The sequence below is a fragment of the Dermacentor silvarum genome, chromosome 9 (assembly GCF_013339745.2).
Source record: "Dermacentor silvarum isolate Dsil-2018 chromosome 9, BIME_Dsil_1.4, whole genome shotgun sequence".
Lineage (NCBI taxonomy): Eukaryota > Metazoa > Arthropoda > Arachnida > Ixodida > Ixodidae > Dermacentor > Dermacentor silvarum.
This window is the reverse complement of record NC_051162.1, coordinates 108,017,503-108,038,024: the sequence shown is the minus strand read 5'-3', so window position 1 is coordinate 108,038,024 and position 20,522 is coordinate 108,017,503. Positions and strand designations below refer to the sequence as shown.

General features: G+C 46.5%; 1 protein-coding gene across 1 annotated transcript; it reads right to left on the bottom strand.

Moving 5' to 3' along the window:
- Window positions 1-1,016: 1,016 nt before the first annotated feature.
- LOC119464083 (uncharacterized) lies at window positions 1,017-15,169 on the bottom strand. The gene is made up of 3 exons (XM_037724915.2): window positions 15,140-15,169; window positions 5,589-5,871; window positions 1,017-4,559 (listed from the first exon to the last, which is right to left on the bottom strand). The coding sequence occupies exons 2-3, from the start codon at window positions 5,830-5,832 to the stop codon at window positions 3,271-3,273; spliced, it is 1,533 nt and encodes a 510-aa protein (XP_037580843.1). The 5' UTR covers window positions 5,833-5,871; window positions 15,140-15,169; the 3' UTR covers window positions 1,017-3,270.
- Window positions 15,170-20,522: the final 5,353 nt, after the last annotated feature.

Sequence of the window (20,522 nt, the reverse complement as noted above, 5' to 3'; positions counted from 1 at the left end):
ACCAGTGGTACATTGTTATCAACCTACTGGAGAAGCCTTCATAAATTTTTTTTTTCTGTGTTCTTGTTGTTGGAGTAACTGGTACTGGTTTACAACGTTTTAATTCTTAAGTTTATGGCCTAAACATAAATTCGTATTGTACAGCATATTTGAAGAAAATTACTTTGAATTCTTTGTGATGCGTTGCCCTTTTTGCATGACTTTTTTTTTTTTCACATTTACAATACAGACACTGGACATGGCTGGCTGTGGCGACTTTTTAAAAAATCAGGGGCTTTCTTTTAAGCGTGGAAAATGAGTCACTAAACCAGTAATTCGTTGTACGCAACTGAATATGAAGTTTTCGAATTTGCCCAACAAAGCTTCTACGGACCCTTGTGGTCCTAATGTTAATGATTACAGGTTGTTTGTAATTTGTTGTTAAAGCTTGCTCTGAAAGAAAATTGGAGCAGAAGCGATGCTGGAGAAAGCACATATGAATATGGACAACAACAGTAGGCAAGGGACTTCCATATGTGATGTGTGCCATCTGTATAACACAAAATTTTGTGAAGATTTTCACTCTTTTTGTGTGAAATTGCCACTACACCTACAGAAGGCTGGGGACTCGAAAGGCAATTCGAAATGTGCACTTTTCAAAGGCATCTACAATTTATGCTTGGATGTAATGCTGATTGAGGACAGCATTACCAAACTTCACAGTAAACGAGCACCTATAAGACCTTTGTAGGAACCAAATTTTGAATCTTTATATATATAGGATCGAAGTTTGCAAATTGTTTTACTTGCATCTACATTTCATGTCAAGCATGCCACCAAATGCTGTCATAGCACTGTAGTTCATGTTCATGTAAATATGCATTTTTATTAAATGCTGCAAGTTATAACTTTTCAGATGTGTATAGCAGTTGAAAAGTATATTGTTCAGAAGGCTGGATGAGATGTCCATGCTGCTGTGATGATAAATGGGTGTGTGCGAGCCCAAGTTTCTGATATCACGAGAGAGAGAAGCCAGGGAACACAAAAACTTTTTATGTACAATGACCGTACAAGACGCATATAAAGAAGGACCGTTGTAAAATAGTGCATGACAACTCTGAACTCATAGAGGTTCGTTTGGATGCCAGGCTATGTTTGCTGAATGTGCCAGCAAGATATGTTAAATTATCATTTCTCAGTAACTAAAACGCACGAGCAGGGTCTCATTGTCTGCACTTGGCAGTAGAAATGGTAAACGATTGTCTGGGTCTGGAACTGGCAATCAATCACACGCACAGTTGTTGCGATGACTGCAGCATAGAGCAATGTGGTGCTAAGTTGGTTGTCGTGGCACAGGAGACAGGCACTTTTTGTTGGGTCATTGGCCTGAGTTGTGATATGCCGCTGTGTGCCATGAAATCTCCCTTACAGGCGTCATCACGCTTAACCAAAGCAAGCACCCAGGCTGCAGCGTCCAAAGTCGCTGGCAACAACAACGAAAGGCAGCGGCTCACCCCTCTACAAATGCACTCTTCTTTCTTTTCTGCAGAGTTGCACACCCGCATCTGTCTATCTCACACTTTCATCACACCTTCATCACACTTCCTCTATGCCGTGGAAGTCTAAACGCACTTTTATTCGTATTCTGTGGCCTGCTGAATACTCATGTTCCTGTGCGCTCTGGTCATGTGACATATTGATTAAATTACTATGAATAAACCCTTTTCCTTGTTTGCAAGCACTCTTTTCTACATTGCCCGTTGGCCCGACTGATAGCAGCACTGGTCATGGATCGAATAGAGGTCTTGTCTCTTGCACATGGTTTCATCACAGGAACCATGTCTGCATTTTTAGCGTCATAAGGCAAGCAAACTGCTCGTGTGCACTCATTGCAAGAATGCTTAACTTTCGTTAGCTCGACACACTGCCTCACAGGAAAGCTAGCTTTAGCTTTACAATTATGAAAAGGGTCCATTTATCATCTAGAAGCAGTGATTATGACCTTTGTGTAAAACAGGGCCCAAAAGGAGATTTTTTATGTTTTATTCCTGTTGGCATTGTCAACACTCTTAAAGAGACACGAAAGAGAAACACTAAATCAGTTTAGACTAATAGAGCATTTTTTCGAAACTCTATTTTCGTTAAATTCGTAGTATTAGGTTAATTATTAGAAGAGAATATGAAGGTCAAAGTTCAAATTTGCTGAATTTCGTGCCGAAACTTCAGGGTCGGTACGTCTGAGTAGTGTCTCGAATTTCAAACTATTTTTTACGTATGTATTTCGACCATTGTGCCTCGGCAAACATTCTTCAAACAGGCTACGTTTAGTCTTTGGCCGCTCTAGAATACAACGTGGTCCACTTTCACCAGTAAGAAATGCACTAGGCCTAAGCAGAGGGCATCAAAATTCATGACGTCACGAAGAGCTGGTGCAGGAGTTAACCATATGTGACATAGACCCCCATGTTTAGTTCTTTTTCCCTCTTTTGTGATTTACAAATACTCTTCTCACAATAAGAGTGGCTTTTTTGTAGGAGTGTATGATTATTCGAGAAGTTTGAATACTATCAAATATATTTAATATTCGAAGTCGATTCGAAAAATAGATATTGGAAAATGTTCCAATATTCGGTTGGATGCGAATATTCAAATCAAATCGCATATATTGCTGGCCGTGTGGGAGCAAACACGGTTCTTGGCATTTGTTTCTATCTAATCTAAGAATATTGAGGCGACATTGTGCTGAATGTTGCGATAATTTCTTGTTGGCGAAATTTGGCCTGTAAAGCACACTTAGCCACTAAACGCGTAACCTTTGCGGGAAAGCAAGCCTCTCAATAGCAAGGGGCACGGGCTTGCGGGCAGCAAGGATGCACTTTTTTTGCAGCGCCACCACCAATTCTAAGCTTATTGCTTGACAGCAAGTGCGATGTGTGAAGACTGGCACAGGGTCAAATGCCTCCGAGTTTACGGGCATTTGATGCGGTATAAGGCACAGGCTGGCGAGGACAGCTAGTGGGAATTACAGAATTATCCCAGTTAGCATGAGCCAAATACACAATGCGTTATAACAGCTTACTAGTCTAGTTTTGTAACATTGGCAATGTAATTGCAACGTTACAACATAACAAATTAGCTCAACTTGATAATAAGTGCATGTGCATATCATTATTCGTTTCTATATTTGAAAATTTTGATATTTGCACACCCCTACTTTTTTTGGTATTGTAGAAGGGTGGTTAACTAACACAGCTGAAGCTAATTTTTGTCTGTCGATCAATGGCCCTGATCTTAAGGTATTAGATTCCTTATCGTCCTCACTACCGGATCACTTTCAATACGCATTGAAAGCTCCATGAATGAGTAGTGAACAGCAAGGTGACTGATGTTCCAAAGGGAGATGTTCCATTTGTGCACAGCGCTTTCTGGCGTGAACTCGCAGCAGCGTCTGTAGTGGTTAATGAAGGCCACCGAACTGTCCACAAGGAGCTGATTGTATCCTGTGCAGTGCTGGTTGACCCTATGAACACCTGCTTCACAAACCGACCTGGAGCGAGCAATGTGCTTCGTGAAGTCCGCCTGATACAGGTCCACGGAGTGGTAGGTGAACAGTCTTGTTTGAAGGGGCAGGTCCTCCAGCCTGGAATATTGCAAGTTCAGAGGGTATTCGGAGCAATAGTACCTGCTTCTGACGACTAAGCTTGTGACGGAACCGTTGCCTTCACGTTCCAACTCCTGGACCATGGCCGGGATGATGGAATGCCGTAGCGGAACCATCAGCTCGTCAATGTCTACGTGGATGTAGTACTCCGTTCTGGACATGGACCGGAAGATGCAGTCGTAGAGACCCGGCATCTGGCCGTGTGCGTGGACGTCAGCAGTGTCAGCAATGAGCTTGAACGGGACGAGGGTCACATCGACTCCTGCGGACTGCAGCCTTGCCAGGAGGAGCTTAGTGTCCGACGACATCTGCAGGTCGTAGAAGTAGAACGTGCTCACTCCCACGAGTCTGTAGTGCGAGATGAACTCGACAATCTTCCAGAGGCTAATGGAGGATCCGTAGGACGGCCTGACGCACACGGCACAACACTTCCTTTCGACCCTCTCTGGCGGCCGATGCAGCTGGAGCCATCGCAAAGAACTCATGAGAGAACCTCGAACGGCGACTGCCACTCGAATGTCTTCATCGGCGAGAGTCGTTTCGTTCAGCGGCGGGCACAGGATCAGGGCATTCTTGAAGCTCGGATTAAGCCAGGTCCAGACTAGTTGGATACGGGCTTGACGTCGTATTGTACTGTTGGATGTCCGAATGATGCATACCAGAGGCGGGTGTTGAATGGGAGGGCCGTTTACTTTCGGCTCGTGGCTTCGCACGAGGCTCGTGATGTGGATCGCGCGCTCTTTTGTGGTGACAAGGAACGCAGAGAAGATGTGGATGTTGTCTGTTACAGCGTGCCATGACTCCCGCTCCGTCCTAGGAGGTCCTTGAGCAGAAAGGCGCAGTGCTTTCGCAAGCTTTTCATCCCAAAGGCGGAAGTGGTGCTCCGATTGAACTTCATTCGTGCTTGGACAGGTTGTCCCTGCGAGCAATAAGGCAACTTCCAGTGAGTAAGCGAGCTAGTATTGGCAGATATGTGTGTTGCATCTCGCTATAGATAACCGAAGCATAGTGGAGCTTTTACATTACATTGGAGTTGTGTGAAGAAACTGTGCTGCAGCATTGCCCAGCTGATGGCAGGACTGGTCATGGCTCGAATGGAGATGAAGTGCTACCTGCACAACCTGGGCCTTGTCTCTTGCACATGGTTTGATCACAAGAACTATGTCTGCATTTTTCATGTCATAAGGCAAGCAAACTGTGCTTGTGTGCGCTCATTGCAAAAGTGACTAGACTTTCATTAGCTTGGCAAACTGCTTCGCTACTATGCTGCTGTTGCACGTTGTCGCAGGTTGCTATAACCTAGATCTACATTGGAGTTGTGTGTAGAAACTCTGCTGCAGCGTCTGGGACTTTTGTGTTCGGTAATTAATCCGCGTGATTTTCTTATTTATTAGTATAGCCGACAGCTCTAGCTACGGCTGTGTTTATCCTCGTTACAGTAGAGAGAGGCAAGCGCTATGTTATTGCCCGAAATAGATTTGACAGATGGCCACTGTCACGAGAAGATAACTGGACATCAGTCGCAATTTTCCGACGTCTTTGCTAGAAGCAGGAGTCCTCTACGGTAATTTCTTCCTGCCGTGTCTTTTTTCCTACACATCTGTTGCCCTTTTTGCTTGCTGGACAGGTATATATCTAGAGTAAAGCGCGAGTAAAAACGTTTCCGTATCTAGCGACAAAATAGCTAAAATGGCAACACGCCATGGACTCGCGTGGGTGCCTTAATTATTCTCGATCTATCACTGTTGGGGACTTTACTTTCGGGCGCGCTCATTGGCCACGCCACTGGAACTGGATGTGATGAAAGGAATCACACACCACCCATCGCCATTCACTAACGTTCAACTGGCCACGTGCTGGGCGCTACGGTAATGTAACGCACGAGTGAAAGTATCTGCTAAAGTGATCGATTGATAATACATGGTCCCAGAATAAGCTCTCCACGTACAATTCAGGTCCGGGGCCGAGTTGGTGGCCGGTGAAACTGTACGAGCAAGGGATTCAGTCGGCCAAACCGAGCTTGTCGCCGTCAGCCACGTGGCACAGATGTTTCTGCATCTTAGGAATAGCAGGACACCAGTGCAGCTGAGGAGCAGTACCGTGAGGGCCAGCAACCTTGACGATCTCCGCACCGCCATCAGCAACCGTAGCAGGCGTCGTAATGCGTTGCGGAGTAATCGACCTCTGAACATAACCCCACGAGGGCTCCGTGGTCGTCGCGCATGCGCGAGCTGAAATAAGGTAAGGAAGACAGTTCTTTTACCAGATGTGACGTCGTTAAGGTTTTTACTGCTGCTAATAAAAACACTGCCCCTGAACTCAGACGACTCAATGTCGTGCCGGTTGTAAGCTGCGTTCGTTACTGCGCTTCCCAACTACCGAAGTGCGCGAAGTTCATAACAAGCGCCAGCTAGTTTCAACCATGTAGGGCAAAAAAAAACGAAAAGAAAAAAATAAGGAGGGAGCGTCAGGCAGTTCGCCTTTGCAAGATGACATTCTCTAACCTATCTTTCTATCTCTCTCCGCTTTCCCTCGCCCAATGAGCACATGACGCGCTGAATCCTGGGAACAGCACGGTGCACATTGTTTTCGCATTAGTCACCACGTTGTTTTGTTCATATCCACTGTGGCGGCGCAGTCAGCTAAGGCGTTGCGCTGCTGAGCACGAGGTCGCAGGATCAATACCCGGCCGCGGCGTCCGCATTTCGATGGAGTGGAAATGCAAAAACGCCCGTGTGCTTGCGTTGTAGTGCACGTTAAAGAACCCCAAGTGGTCAAAATTAATCCGGAGCTCTCCACTACGGCGTGCCTCATAATCAGAACTGGTTTTGGCACGTAAAACCCCAGAAGGAAGAATGTTTTGTTCGTGGTGGGTTTTAATGTTGAAGTGAATACTGAGATTTTACGTGCCAAAACCACGATTTGATTATGATGCCTGCTGTAGTTAGGGGACTCCGGACTAATGTGGGCCACCTGGGGATGTTTAGTGTGCCCCCAATACACTGGGCAGGGGCGTTATTGCATTTCGCCCCCATCGAAATGCTGCCGCCGCGGCCGAAATTTAAGCCCGCGATGAATGGATGGATGCTATGAGCGTCCCCATTGAAATGGGGTGGTGGGTTGCGCCACCAAGCGCAACTAATGCAACTATTTTGCCTAATGTCCTACCTTTATTTTTGAGAAACACACAATACAAAGAATTCCAGGCATCAACCTTTTTGAACCATTACTGGGAACTCTGTTTCGGTACGTCTCCGTTGTTTGTGGTCTCCCTACTTTTCTGCCACCAAACCTCCAACTGCCTCTTACTAATTTCTACAGCTACTTTGCCCATGCTATCCCTGAACCCAAAGACTTCAAGGAGGTCAGAGGAGCCTAGACTTGTAGCTGGGTAGATTTCTTCACATTCCAATAAAACATGTTCCATCGTTTCTCTAGCTTTACCACAGCAAGCACACGCGGCTTCGTCCTTGGTGTACTACCCTTTATAACTGCGCATTCTAAGGCATCCTGATCTGACTTCGAAAAGTAAGGAGCTTCCCTTTGAGTTTTCACAAATTGTTTCTTTCCTGATTTCCTTTTTTCCTTTGAGGTAGTTGGCCATAGCAGGTTTCTTTTCCATTGCTGCCACCCATAACCTTGTCTCAGCCTCTCTCACTTGGTGTTTACGTTCTTTGTTGCCGTGTTGCTGGCCATACCGGTCACATATTTGCTGGTAAGCTTCCTAGTTCTTTTCCTCTACTGTGAGTCAATGTTTTGCCTGTACAGATACCTGAATACTCTTGCACCCCATCTACTTTCTTCCATTTTCCTCAGTCATTCTTCAAAATCAATTTTACTCTGAGCCTCCCTTGCTTCAAAATTTGTCCAGCCCATATCACCCTGCACATCTTCATTAGTAGTCTTCCTGTGGGCGCCAACCTCCCACTGACCTTTGGCTGCCATTGAGTCCTGATTGTACTCCTGACTTCAAGCGAACAACCGCATTTCCAAATGTAAGCCCTGGAACCATTACACCTTTCCACATACCCCGGAGCACCTCGTACCTATTGTATCCCCATAGCGCCCTGTGTTTCATTATGGCCGCATTTCTCTTCCCGTTTGCTGTTGTTGTTTTCGCCTGTGTCTCCAGATATCTATCGCCTTCGTTTATCCATATACCAAGGTATTTGTATTCTTTTCCCGAGGTATTTCCTGGCCCTGAATCAACACTGTCTGTTCACTGTTTCCATTGAATACCATAAAACCTGTTTTTTTAATGCTAAATTTTAATCCTAACTTCTCACATTCTTCTCCACAGATATCAGCCAGACGTTGCATATCACTTTGCTTGTTAGCAAGCAACACAATGTCGTCCGCATAAAATAAACCTGGCAGCTGCTGCCCAACTATTGTGCCGGCTTTTTTGTATGAGAGGTTAAACCCGATATTGATTCCTTCTAGCGCTCTTTCCATCCCTACCACGTACATCATAAACAGCAGCGGAGATAAAGGGCAACCCTGTCTCAGACCCTTGTTGATATCAACTTTATCCTCGCCCGTCATCCCTTCCCATTCAACGCAAACAGTATTTTCTCGGTAAATCTCCTTCAACAGCTGTCTACAGTCGTTGCCTATACCTTCCCCTTCTAGAATATTCCACAAAATGCTGTGATCTACGTTGTCATACGCTCCGGTAATGTCTAGAAAAGTCACATATAGCGGTCTCCTTTCTTTTCTGGATAATTCAATACACTGAGTAAGGACAAATAAGTTATCATCGAGCCGCCTACCGATTCTGAAACCATTCTGAAGTTCTCCCAATATGCCATTATTCTCTGCCCATGCTTGCAGCTTCAATTTAATCGCCTGCATTGCTAACCTGTATATTACCGATGTAATGGCCAGCGGTCGATAAGAGTGAATTTTATCTTTTTTCCCTTACCTTTATAAATTAATTTCATCCTACTTTGTCTCCAACTGTCTGGTATTCGCCTATGTTGTAAGCATTTTGCTACTGCTTTCAACACAGCTTCCTTACTTTTTGGTCCTAGCTCATTAATCAGTTTAACGGGAACCTCGTCTAAACCTGTGGCTGTACGTTTAGGAATTTTCTCTTCAGCTTTCTTCCAGTTGAAATTACTCAGCACCAACTCCTTTTCCGTCTGGTTTTCGTTCATTCTGTTTGTTTCCCCAGAAACCACCTCGCCATTGCCCTGAAATGATTCGGCTGTTATTTTTCGAACACACTTTAATGCCGCGTCCCCTTCCAGTTTATTTACATCTTCGTCAAGGATATGTTGCTGTACTGTTCCCAACTTCCTGCCTAATACGTTAATGTGGTTCCAAAATATTCTAGGTGCGGCCTTCTTTTTCTCACGTATTTCTGACAACCTCGCGCGACCTCGTGCTTAGCAGCGCCACGACGGCGGGTATAGGTGGGTTTTAGTACCGCTGGCCGGCGGAGTGGCGCCGCCGTTTTCTGTCAATCGATCGTAACCCGACCCGTGCCGCCCGCTTCCTTCTCGTCGCATTGAGATTTCTGCTTTTGTACTTCGGAACATGTTAACATTTTCGCCGTCATGTACCACCGCAAAACCATACCAATGACCGACTGCGCTTTATTGCCTTTACTGCGCTTTGAAACACAATGCCTTGCGCCCGGCAAGGGCCCCCCGAGCGTATCCCCTAAACATTTCCCATGTGTCTTGAACGTTTGAGCGCGTAATGAACACAAAAACGAATTATACAGTACCGTGATCCCCTTGGCTTGTTCAGGCGTCTCCCATTCCGAAACAGCGCGGCTGATCCCGACGAGCGCACGTGCGGTTATTGGGAACACGGAAATGTAGTACGCAACGGAAACACTTGCTCCGGATAGTTCGAACGGCACAGCTGGCAAAAGACTGACGACGAGCCCAGAGCAGCCGCGTGTGGTGCACTATAGAAACGACCGCTTGCCATCACGCGAACGGTCACGTTGCGTGGGTGCTTTTCCCATGAACCGGTGTCACGTGGCGCTACCTCTTTTTTTCCTTCATGCACCTGACGGACGTTTTCTCATATAACTCGGCTACGAGCATGCGCAGCGCTATACCCTTACTCCCAGCTGTAGCCGATGGTATTGTATACGGCTTTTGAGCGGTGGGATCCGTTGTAATCAAGCACTAAAGCTGTGGTACTGAGCAATGAAATTTCACCTGTTTATGAATGAGCGGATGACGTTTGTCAACAAGAATATCTGAGGCAACTTCGACCGCTTGCAATGACGTGAGGCGTTTGAGCAGATAGGCTCAATGGCTCGGTGTTGTCGACAAGCCGCATACCAGACAGTTGTTCTGTCGTCGGTCATGCATACATACCAACTCTCCTGAATTGTTCGTAAAGTTTACGAATGGGGGTCGGTGTACGATATTGCGAATGTCTCATTGAGTTTTATCAAAAATAAATTGTCCTCGTGAATTTCTTCTAAAGGTTCTGAAAGAGGAGGCAACGCTGCAAGATCGCAAAGAAATGCAGGCGGGAAATGTGATGGTGCGTGCGTTGCTCTCTTTGGCAGTGCAGGCGGAATATAAAACGAATGTTCACTCAGAAGAGTTCCTTTAGCTGTCTAAATCGACAACATCAGTATCGCCGAAAAAGTAATCGCGATCTGAGAACAATGTGCTGACTGGCAGTATTTGCTGTTTTGAATTTGCTGCTGCTTGTGTGCTGCATGTCTAAAGGTAAATTATCTCATTAACAAAGTGCGTATGTATCCCACCTAATGTGCGTGCTCCTGGCAAATATATATATATATATATATATATATATATATATATATATATATATATATATATATATATATATATATATATATATATATATATCCAGATTCATCCAACGCACATGTTAGAATATTTATGCGGAGCGAAGCTTTCGTGAAGCGGTTAATTAAATGCTGTAACACTTCATGCGTATATATCTAGATTGTCATATTGCGCAACGTGTAAACCCATGCAATTTTTATGCACCACTCGGCTCACAACTTTGATGTCATTCAGTTGTTTATGTTTATGCGCTACACCGTTCGCAGGGCTATGTCGAAATGCAGACAGCAGTTGATGCGAATGCAAGTTGGGAAGCCGACGCAGTGATGTCACCCATATTGATCCTAATTCGCGGAGCAGTTTGTTCTATACAAACGAGATGGCGCTTCCGGCGGCGCGGCACACGTGGCCTCAGCGACAGCGCACGAATACGAAATCGTTACCGCTTCTACCTTGCTTCTGTGCGATAAACTGTCGGAAATGTTACTCAGTTTTCGCCCCCCCCCCCCTCCCCACAATTTTGATCTTTACCGCAAATAATTACTGGCAAATAGGTGCTTCAGTTTCCTCAACTAATCAAGGCCTTCAGCAAGTACCCCCCCCCCCCCCCTGAAAGAAATTCTTGGCTAAGGACCTGCGATTGAACATAGCTTTACCAGCTCCAAAAACGCTTTTGCATGTTCAATGAAGACGTGGCCAAAGCTTGCTGTCGTCCACCCTGTAACTGTCCACGATATCTCCCGAAACAGTCGTTCACTAAGCCGCACCGGCGTCATACACATCCATTGTAAACACGGGGGCAGTTGAGGCAAGCAATCGACGCGACACCACGTGATCAAACATGGCAGCGCCCACGGGATCGCCGTGAAAAGGGTCAGTAGGGTGCCTCGAGCGCTCCCTCCCCCCAACAGCGGAAGATGAGTGCATTGAGGCACCCTAGTGACGAGGACGTAGTCGATGTTTGATGCCTTTCAAGGAAACATCGGGGAGGATAAATGTATGCGGAGAGAAGGACGATTTAAAAGACAGTAAGGTTGATTGGCCAGTTTCAATCCAGCTTTTTACAGCGAAGCTGTCTATGGCGAGGGTTCCGTGCATTTTTCGTGTCCGTCAACAGATCTGCGTGTGCAAAAACTCAGCTCCCGAAATTGATGCAAGATCGCTTCATTCTAAGCCAAACCTTATACGTATCGATCGTCACTTGGACGTGCATTTTGATTAAATTAGTTATCAATAGCCACCATTTTCAATGTCAGTAGACTCTCTAGTAGAAAATAAGCGTTTCTCAAAGATTTGCGGTTGTGCGGCCCGCGTCGGCCATGTCTACGGTCGCACCACCCTCTCTTATCGTCGTTCCAAGCTCGTGCGTGCCTAGTTCCCTTCCGCTTTCCCGGGACGGCGGAATCGCCTCGCGTTGTCGGCACGGAGGAAGGAAAGCAAGCTGCCGTTCGCCATTTTGAATTTCACTTCTCTGCTCTCGTCGCAGTGGGGAGGCCGCGTAAAGTGCGCACTGCCGAGGAGCAGTGCGCCTACACGAATAGCGACGGCGAGAACAAACATGCGAGAATGCAATCGGCGGCGGCGCGGGCAGCAAACACCGATGAAGATCCTTCCCGAGAAGCCAGCCGCAAGCGGCTCGCCGTGGAAGACGACGCAAGTCGTGTGCTCTCCGTCGTGTGCCAAAGAGCTTCGCTGGTCATCGACCTTCACAGAGTGGAATGGCTCATGATTTTTATTTAGCCTAACGGAAACCGGCGCGGGCTCACGGACTCGCTCTTGCGCGCGTGTTCGATTCGGTAAGACAGCAGCTCGAAGCAAAATTGAAAAAAAAAGCTGCCAGCCCTTCCACTGGGGTGGAGATGGATGACCAGCGAAGCTGTACTATGGTGGGAATTATGTATTTCGAATTATGACTATTAAGATGTGATGGTGTAATTGGTTATTTGAACTATTAGAGAATGAGAAATATATGTGATCCGGTGGTTTTCATTTATTTAGGGACCACAGGGACTATGGCCTTATGGTCGCTACGGTACACCGCCATAGGGTGTACGGCAAAGGTTGGCACGTTCTTCATAAACACCTCACCAACGCCGCGCGCGTTCGGTGCGAACGTGGGCATAACGCCGCCGCCGTCGACAACAGTTCTGCGCGTTGTTTGTGTGACCGCATACAAGCGCTGTCAAAACGCTGGCGTGAGCAAGCGCGCCAGCAGCAGTGAGCGAAGGTTCATGCGGTCTATCGCTTCAACGGAAACTGAGCGGCGAAAGCACAGCGCATACAAAGGTAGGAGCCGTGTTGCAGATCGCTTTCAAGATAAGGTGCGCGCCACCGCCCGGCGCCGCGGAAAGTACAAGTTGCTCGCAGAGCAGAAGCCGCAACCCCTCCCTCCCGCGCTGCCTTCCCGCTGTCCTCCTTTCGCGTGGGAGATTGAGTCGCCAGTTCCCTTGCGCCCGGTCGCAAGATACGCATTTGTTGCCGCATCTAAACGTCGCCTCCCCTCCCTCCCGTCCCCCCACGGCCTTTCGCGCGACGGAAGTGGCGTGCGTTCGCTCCCCGTGACAGCGCGCGTCCCTCGCGCGCTTTCAGTCGCACATACAGCATACGGCCAATGAGAGGTTTTTTAACACGAAAGTGTTTTATGCCGGGGTCCACCAAGACTTCACTGACGTATTTCCGTCACGGAAATACGTCACACGAACATACACGAACATAATACAAAGAAAGAAACCAGAAGAAAAAGTTCCACAAACATGCAAAATTTGGAAATCGAACCCACGACCTCTCGGTCCGCGACGATAGATCGCCGAGCGTTTAACCCATTGCGCCACAAACGCATTTGCAGAGAGCTACACAGACGCGCCTTATATATCTAACACTCCTCCGCGTACCCGCGCTCTTGCTCGCGGTGCCGCCGCCTACGAGCAGAAAAGAGAAGTACTGCATTATGACACTAACGCGCACCGACAGTGAACGCTTCGGTGGTCTCAGCACTACGACGCCTCGATGCCAGCATTCGAAGGGACGCTGGCATCAAGAAGCAATACCAACGCCACCAAGGTGGCGTTCACCGTACTCAGCACAGCGGAGCGTTGCCTCCGCAATTAGCTCTGAAAATGTTTCTGAAGTTGATCGCGGAGGCTGCAATTACGACGCGCTGTACGCGCTGATTTGACTCGGTGACGATTCAGTTACGTGCTTTGTCTTGCGCGTTGTATTAGTGTATCAGTTACGTGCTTCGTCTTTCGCGTTGTGCTAGCGTGTGCAGCGTAGTGCAGCTTCCATATGCACGACGGTTGCTCATGGTCATCGACGTTGGTAGTCGTGATGGAGGAGACGTGCCACCAGGCGTCAGCGTGGGTGCATCAACGCCTAAGGGCGCTTTAGCCACAAAACACCAATAGACATTATATATCAATGTGCAATAAACATTACACTACTTCTGTGAAGACACGTTTCACTTTCGTGTTCTATACCGATTCCTATATAAGAGGGATCAACCACATTTTTTTTTCTACATCCGGGCGCGACCATCGAAGACTGAGTGCTTAACAGCTTCCCTGTATAAAAAACTGGTTTGTAAACTGCAGTATATAGTGCATGGTGTGGCTCCAGTTCGAGGTCGATATTCTAAATGCATCGCAGACAACAGCAACAAAGCAGACAGTGTCTGCGCTGACTACATACTTGCTGTTACCTGCTGTGTTCCTACATTCTGTGAAATCAACGGCTCAGTGACCGCAATGACATCTACGAGATATCCTTTGGGCGTCCGCTGCAGGAATAAAGATATTGCTGGGATATACTGAATACGTCTAGCGGATGTCACTCGCATCATCATTCGGCCGCGCTTTCCACATCGTGCGGACGTCCCGGACATGTGTGCAAGGGACATCATGGGGACATGCTGGGCACATTGCACGCACATGTATGGTGACTATTTGCACAGTGATTGCAGTAATAAATAATAAGATTTCTCAGCAGACGCTGTGTGACAGATGCAACCTCTTAGTTTAATTGTCTAATAGATGCGTCGTCTGATACAAATGTAGGTACATCTCGTGCGTATATACGTGCACACACATGAGCGCGGAAGTGCAGTGTGCTCTTTTTTTCATAGGCTCTCCGCCATGCACGATTGGCCTATCTAACGAACAGAAGTTTTCAAAGTGAATTGCATCACAAAATACGCAAACTAATATGTTCACACAAGCTGCGTAGTTGTTAGCTTCGGATTCTAATTCGAACATATAAGAAGAGGTAATTCTCTCATGAGGAAACTCATAGACCAACCCTGAAGGATAGCAGCTATTTACGCATGGACTAATGGTCGAAATGCAATGTTCTCGAGATGTCCTTAGGCACATTCAAAATTGGACGTCCAATGGTTGTTTTGTTCGTTGCCGAAGCGCTACGTGAATACTATGACGTGATTGGTAGGACGCGTACAGAATGTGGAGCAGATTAGCAAATGCGTATGCTTACTTTTGAAAGTGGCCATAAGCTACAGCACCAGTTGAGGGGATTGGTGTACCCTCTCACAACGTACAGTTAGCATGACACAACTCAATAGCGCGTGGAAGAGCTGCTAACATTTTTTAAAGCTTAGTAATTCAGGTTTCGCTATGTCACTGCCACAAATAAAACCTTCGAACGCAACTATACATGACAGCAGCAGCAGCGAGAAAGAAATAAGACTAAGTGCACTTACTGTGTTTGGCCACTGCTGCTCACAATAGAATTAACTGCCCGTGACCTCCTCTATAGCCCAGTTATCTCAACAGGGCGGATAAGAAGACATATTCAAAACACACATTACGGGATGGCATTTGCCGGCTCTAATAACAGATTCTGTGCATTTGTTAGCGCTATAGGGGGTTGCCGCCGTTCTGTTTACGTAAGACTAAATTCACTGGTGGTAGTAAGTACGGCATTACAACTTATCAGAGGCACGGATTAGTTATCCTGCGATCTCTAGTGAGGCTTTAACGAGTTGTAGGGGTTAACGTCTCGAAACTGCGCAGTGCGTTATGGGGGACGCTGTAGGGTGAGCTCCGAATTAATTCTGCCCACCTGGGGTTCCTGAATGCGTAGCCAAAGCATGGTACACGGGCATTTCTGCATTCCACTCCTATCGCAATGTAGCCACTAGGGCCGCGGAAATTGAACCCATGACATCGTGCAGAGCAGAGCAACGCCGTAGTCACTGAGCGAGCCTTTCCCCTACGGCTTCCGTTTCGCGCTCGCTGAAATTTAAATTGCGATTTTTAAGTCGAGGTCACAGTAAATGCATCGATCTATCACCACCGCACGAACGCAAAACCTGTTTTTTTTTTTTTTATACAAGTGTGCAACAAAAAATTTCTGGCTCTCCCGTAATCGCGAGTAGCATGAAATGGCTACCAGCAAAGCAGATTGGTGCCACGACGCAGGCCTCAAAGTTTACTGAGCCGAAATGAACCTGTTTTGAACTGAACCTCGATGCAAGTCTCGTCTTGGCCAAACAACCATCCGCTGCCGCCCGGTCACGCATGCCGCCCGGTCACGATTGACCGTCTTGCTTTTTACGTTATCTTGCGTTATTTTTTTTCAAGCGAAGCTTGTATTGGCTCACAAGTTTCGGTGGCGTTGTAGTCACGCGAAAACTAACGTGTTGCGCATACCCGCATTGGACATGCGGGTATGAGTCAGTGATATGCGGCTATGAGCCAGGGACAAAAAAGAACGACAAAAAGAAAGGAAGAAGGAAAGAAAGGAAGAAATAAAAAAGCAGGTGTGGGGAAAGCTGCACTGGCGTCAGATCACGTGACGCGCGCGACCAATCAGTGTCGTTTTGTAAGTCGCGGGGAGGGAAAGGGAAGGAAAGGGGGTTGGCGCGCGCTCCGCCAGGCTTCCCCGCCTCAGATCAATTTTGGCGCCCGGATGGGAAAGCCACGCGTGGTGCGTCACTGAGGAGCAGGCTGCGTTTGAGCAACGGCGTCACGAACTCACTCGGGAAAGGGCTCGTCGTCGACGTGCCATTTCTAACGTGAGGGCCTCCGAAGCCCAGACGAAACGTCATCGAAGAGCCGCGGACCCCGAGTGGAGGGAGCGCGATGTTGAAGCCAAACAGCGAAGAGCCGCCGACCCTGAGTTGCGGGAACTCGATGTTGAGGCCAAACGTCCACGTCGTCTAGCCTTCCAGGAGCCCAACAAAGGTGTTGCACGCATCGGCAAGCTAGCGCCAACTTCCCCGGTGTGACGGCCAGGTTTCAACGCGAGTTTCTCAACGGGAACTTCGGAGCCAGCTGCAGTGCGTGTGACCGGTTGTGATTCGAGCACAACATGGTACTCATCAGTGCAATTCATTCCGAGGAACAACGAAGAAACACACGACAAGCTTCGCTTACCCCATTTCCTCGACAGGGGAGGGGCTGCAGATTTTTTTTCTCTCTGCCACTTTCAAAGGAGTAGCAGTCACAAATGTAAAGTTACTTGGATCTTCTTCGTTCATTGTAACTTCAATGATAGCAAAGTATATAGCCAGAGCGGAACACAAAGAACAATTGAAAAACCTTGAAACACGTACTAAAATAAGCTCTGACATGACTACCGCACTGAAGCGCACAGGTGCGACACACAGGCGCAGCCTGTGCGACAAACAGGAAATGAAAAAAAAAAAAGAAACAGTGGAGAACCCGTTCGGCTTCTCAGTTTTCAAAACAGCAAATTTACTTCCGTCGTTGTTATTCACATAACCTTGGTAACCTAAACAGCACTTCCAGCACGCCATCCTTTGCTGTCTTGTTTTTTTCTTTCATGATATTTATTACACCGAACGTATGACCCTTGGCCAGAAGCAGGAACAGAAAAGCGAGCTAGTCGCAGGGTTCACTAACTGTAGAATGACAGAAACACACGCGAATACTGCACATCCTTGACACATGCTGCTGCTGCTGCTGATGATGATCATGGCAGGTCAGGTAAAGCGTAAAGGAGGTAACCGGTGGTCTGTTAAAATAGCATAATGGGTGTCAAGGGGAGGTAGCGCAGATCAGGAGCGCAGATAATTATATGGTATTTTCCGTGATTCATAAACTTGCAGGAAGATGCTGGAATCGGCTGACATGGTAAACGGATCATTCTAGGTCGCTAGGAGAAGCATTTGCCCTGCAGTCGACATAAAATGTGAAAAGAAGGATGGAATTGTATCGGCTGACAGTCTACAGATAGTTATTATAGATCGCTGGGAGAAGCCTTTGTCCTGCAGTGGACATAAAATATGATTTATTTATTTATTTATTTATTTATTTATTTATTTATTTATTTATTTATTTATTTATTTATTTATTTATTTATTTAGTATACTGCCAGCCTTGTTATAGGCCTTAGGTAGAAGCGCGTATTTGGAACAAGCACAAACAATAAGCAAGATACCAGACACTCAATATTGTGTTGCTGCAAAACTGCAGAAGGCACAGATAGAAGAATTTCCGTCCTAAAGGGACGGACAATCAATTTTTAAGGACCTAGTTTTTTGTGGCGCAACGTAAAGCTCACCCTCAGTAGTGTCACCTCTGCAGCGGTTACTTCCAAAAGCGCGTGGATATTTTGTAAGCAGAATTTTTCGATCTGAGCTGTCTTTAAATAAGAAAGATTCCCTCCTCCAGCGACGCAGATAGGTGAGATCTCCCGAACTCCTCGGCCGTATCATGTTTCGTATTCCGCGCAAGATCACCAGAGAACATAGACCTTTCTATGTTCCTGCCTGCCATCACGAGCACTCGACTACCCACAGCATACAGAGTCTCTATAACGCTTACTTTCGTGATCTTGATATCTTTCTTAACTCGTTGTTATCGTTCTTTTCCGAGCTTTGCTTTGTTGTGTTACAATTTCATGCATTGTTCGAGTCTGCCCTTCTCCTCCTTTTTCTTTTGTATTTACTTTGCGCTTTGCAGTAGGTGCATGCTGTCTTCTTTTCTGAATTTTTCTTTTCATTCATTTATTTATTTAATTTAATTTATTTACAAATACCTCACAGGCCTACGAAGAGGCATAGGGTGAGGGGGGGGGGCGTATGTTACAATAAACACAATCGATAAATACAAAAGATATCGATGCTACAAGGAACACAAGAAATTTGCATATAACAAAAACCAGACATTTCGTCAAAAAAAGAAGAAAAAGAAGTGAACAGATAAGCATTGCAAAAAAAAAAACAGCAAGAAGTGAAAAAAAAGTTACGTTATACATTACATAGTTACAAAGGACTTTATACATTGCATAATATTGAAAAAGCGAAAAAAAGTGAATGAAAAATAAAAAAATAACACAGGCATAACGCGTGACAATGCATTGAAAACGTAATCGATTTGATAAAACTATGATCAGTGTGAAGAAAAATGTTTCGTCAAATTACAGCAAAACGCGTCACGATTTGTGAGCGACGCAATGCTATCTGGAAGGCTGTTCCAGAGACGGATAGCGCTAGGCAGTGGTGAAAAGTTAAATGCTTGCGTCATGCCATATACACGGGCATAGCTGAAATTATTGTGTAATCTCCGCGATGTGAAGACGAGGTGTTTCAAGCATGGTAGGGATATTCCGTAAGAGTGAATGAATTTATGGAATAATGACAGCAATGCAATATCACGGCGAGTACTCAACGACTGCAATGATATTTCGGCTTTGATCTGCGTTATGCTAGACTGGGAACTGTAATTATGAGTAATGAAACGGCTTGGCCCTATTCTGAATTATTTCCAATGCGTCAATTAGGTATTTCTGATGTGGTGACCAAGTGGGAGATGCGTACTCAAGCTGGGGTCGCACGAATGTCAAATAAGCCAGTTTACGCAAGGCAGATGGAATACTACGCAAGTTCCGGCGCAAGAACATGTAATGGGGCAAGAACAGGGCAATATCATGTAATGATATTGCCCTGCAGTGTTCGTGGTTTTGGTTTTTAATGTATGCGCGCGCCAGCACTCAGACAGGGTTGTTCCTGAGCGCGTTAAATAAACATGGTTGATTAATTGATTGGACATGTATTTGGACATGTATCGTGCTTTTCTGTGCATACACGCATTATCAACAACCTAGTCACGCTTCGCGTCCAACGTTATGTTGGACCTATGTGTTTTCTTCTTCTCACTGGTGTCGGTATTGTACCGCCTGCCATATGCGCTAACAACGAATACTTAGCCTTCTTGAAATTTTCAACTCGTGATTCGGGTCCGCTGCGACTACTTGGCCTGGATAAGCGAATTCCTTCCTGCACAGCTTCAACACGCTGACTACCAATTCTTGCCAAGGCATATTACGAGGTGCTTCCCAAAAGTTCCGGGAATTCAGTCCTAAAAAATATCTGTTCACCATAACGCCTAGTCAGCACTGTCTCATTCAAAGTAGTCCCCTGGAGCATGTGTACACCGATCCCAACGTGCCACGATTCCTTGCATTTGTGGAAATCTCCAGGCTACAGTGTGTTGAGGCCCGCCTGTGATTCCGACTGGATCTCTTCAACAGTGTGAAAGCGACGTCCTTTCAGCCTCAACTTCAACTTTGGGAACAAGAAAAAGTCACAAGGAGCAAGACCAGGTGAATAGGGTGGGTGCGGAAGTACTGTAATTTGTTTTGAAGTCTGGAACTGTCGAACAACGAGTGATGTGCGAGCGGGCGCGTTGTCGTGATGAAGAAGCCAGTTGTTGTTCTTCCACTTCTCCGGACGATTGTGACGAACGCTCTCTCTTAAGTGCCTCAAAACGTCACAGTAAAGCTCGCTATTCACGGTTTGTCCAGGACGTACGAAATCCTGGTGCACAGGTGCACAATTCCATGTAGGTAAAAAAAAAAAAAGCAGATCAGCATGGACTTCACATTGCCCCGAACTTGACGCACCTTTTTCGGCCGCGGGGAATTTGGCGACTTCCATTGCGACGACTGCTGTTTTGTTTCGGGATCGTAGCCATAAACCCATGTCTCATCCCAGGTTATTACACTGGCGAAGAATGTGAGATCGTCTCTGACTTGTTGCTTCAGTTCCATACAGACAGAAACACGATGTTCGTCACGCAGCAGTCTTGGCACGAATTTTGCAGAAATGCGCTTCA

What these genes read in the sequence shown, in the direction of transcription:
- LOC119464083 (XM_037724915.2), bottom strand. Translation starts at nt 5,832, where the DNA reads ATGTTCAGAGGTCGATTACTCCGCAACGCATTACGACGCCTGCTACGG. An exon ending in CTCGGCCCCGGACCTGAATT is followed by an intron (nt 4,560 to 5,588) that starts GTACGTGGAGAG and finishes TATTGCTCGCAG; the next exon opens with GGACAACCTGTCCAAGCACG.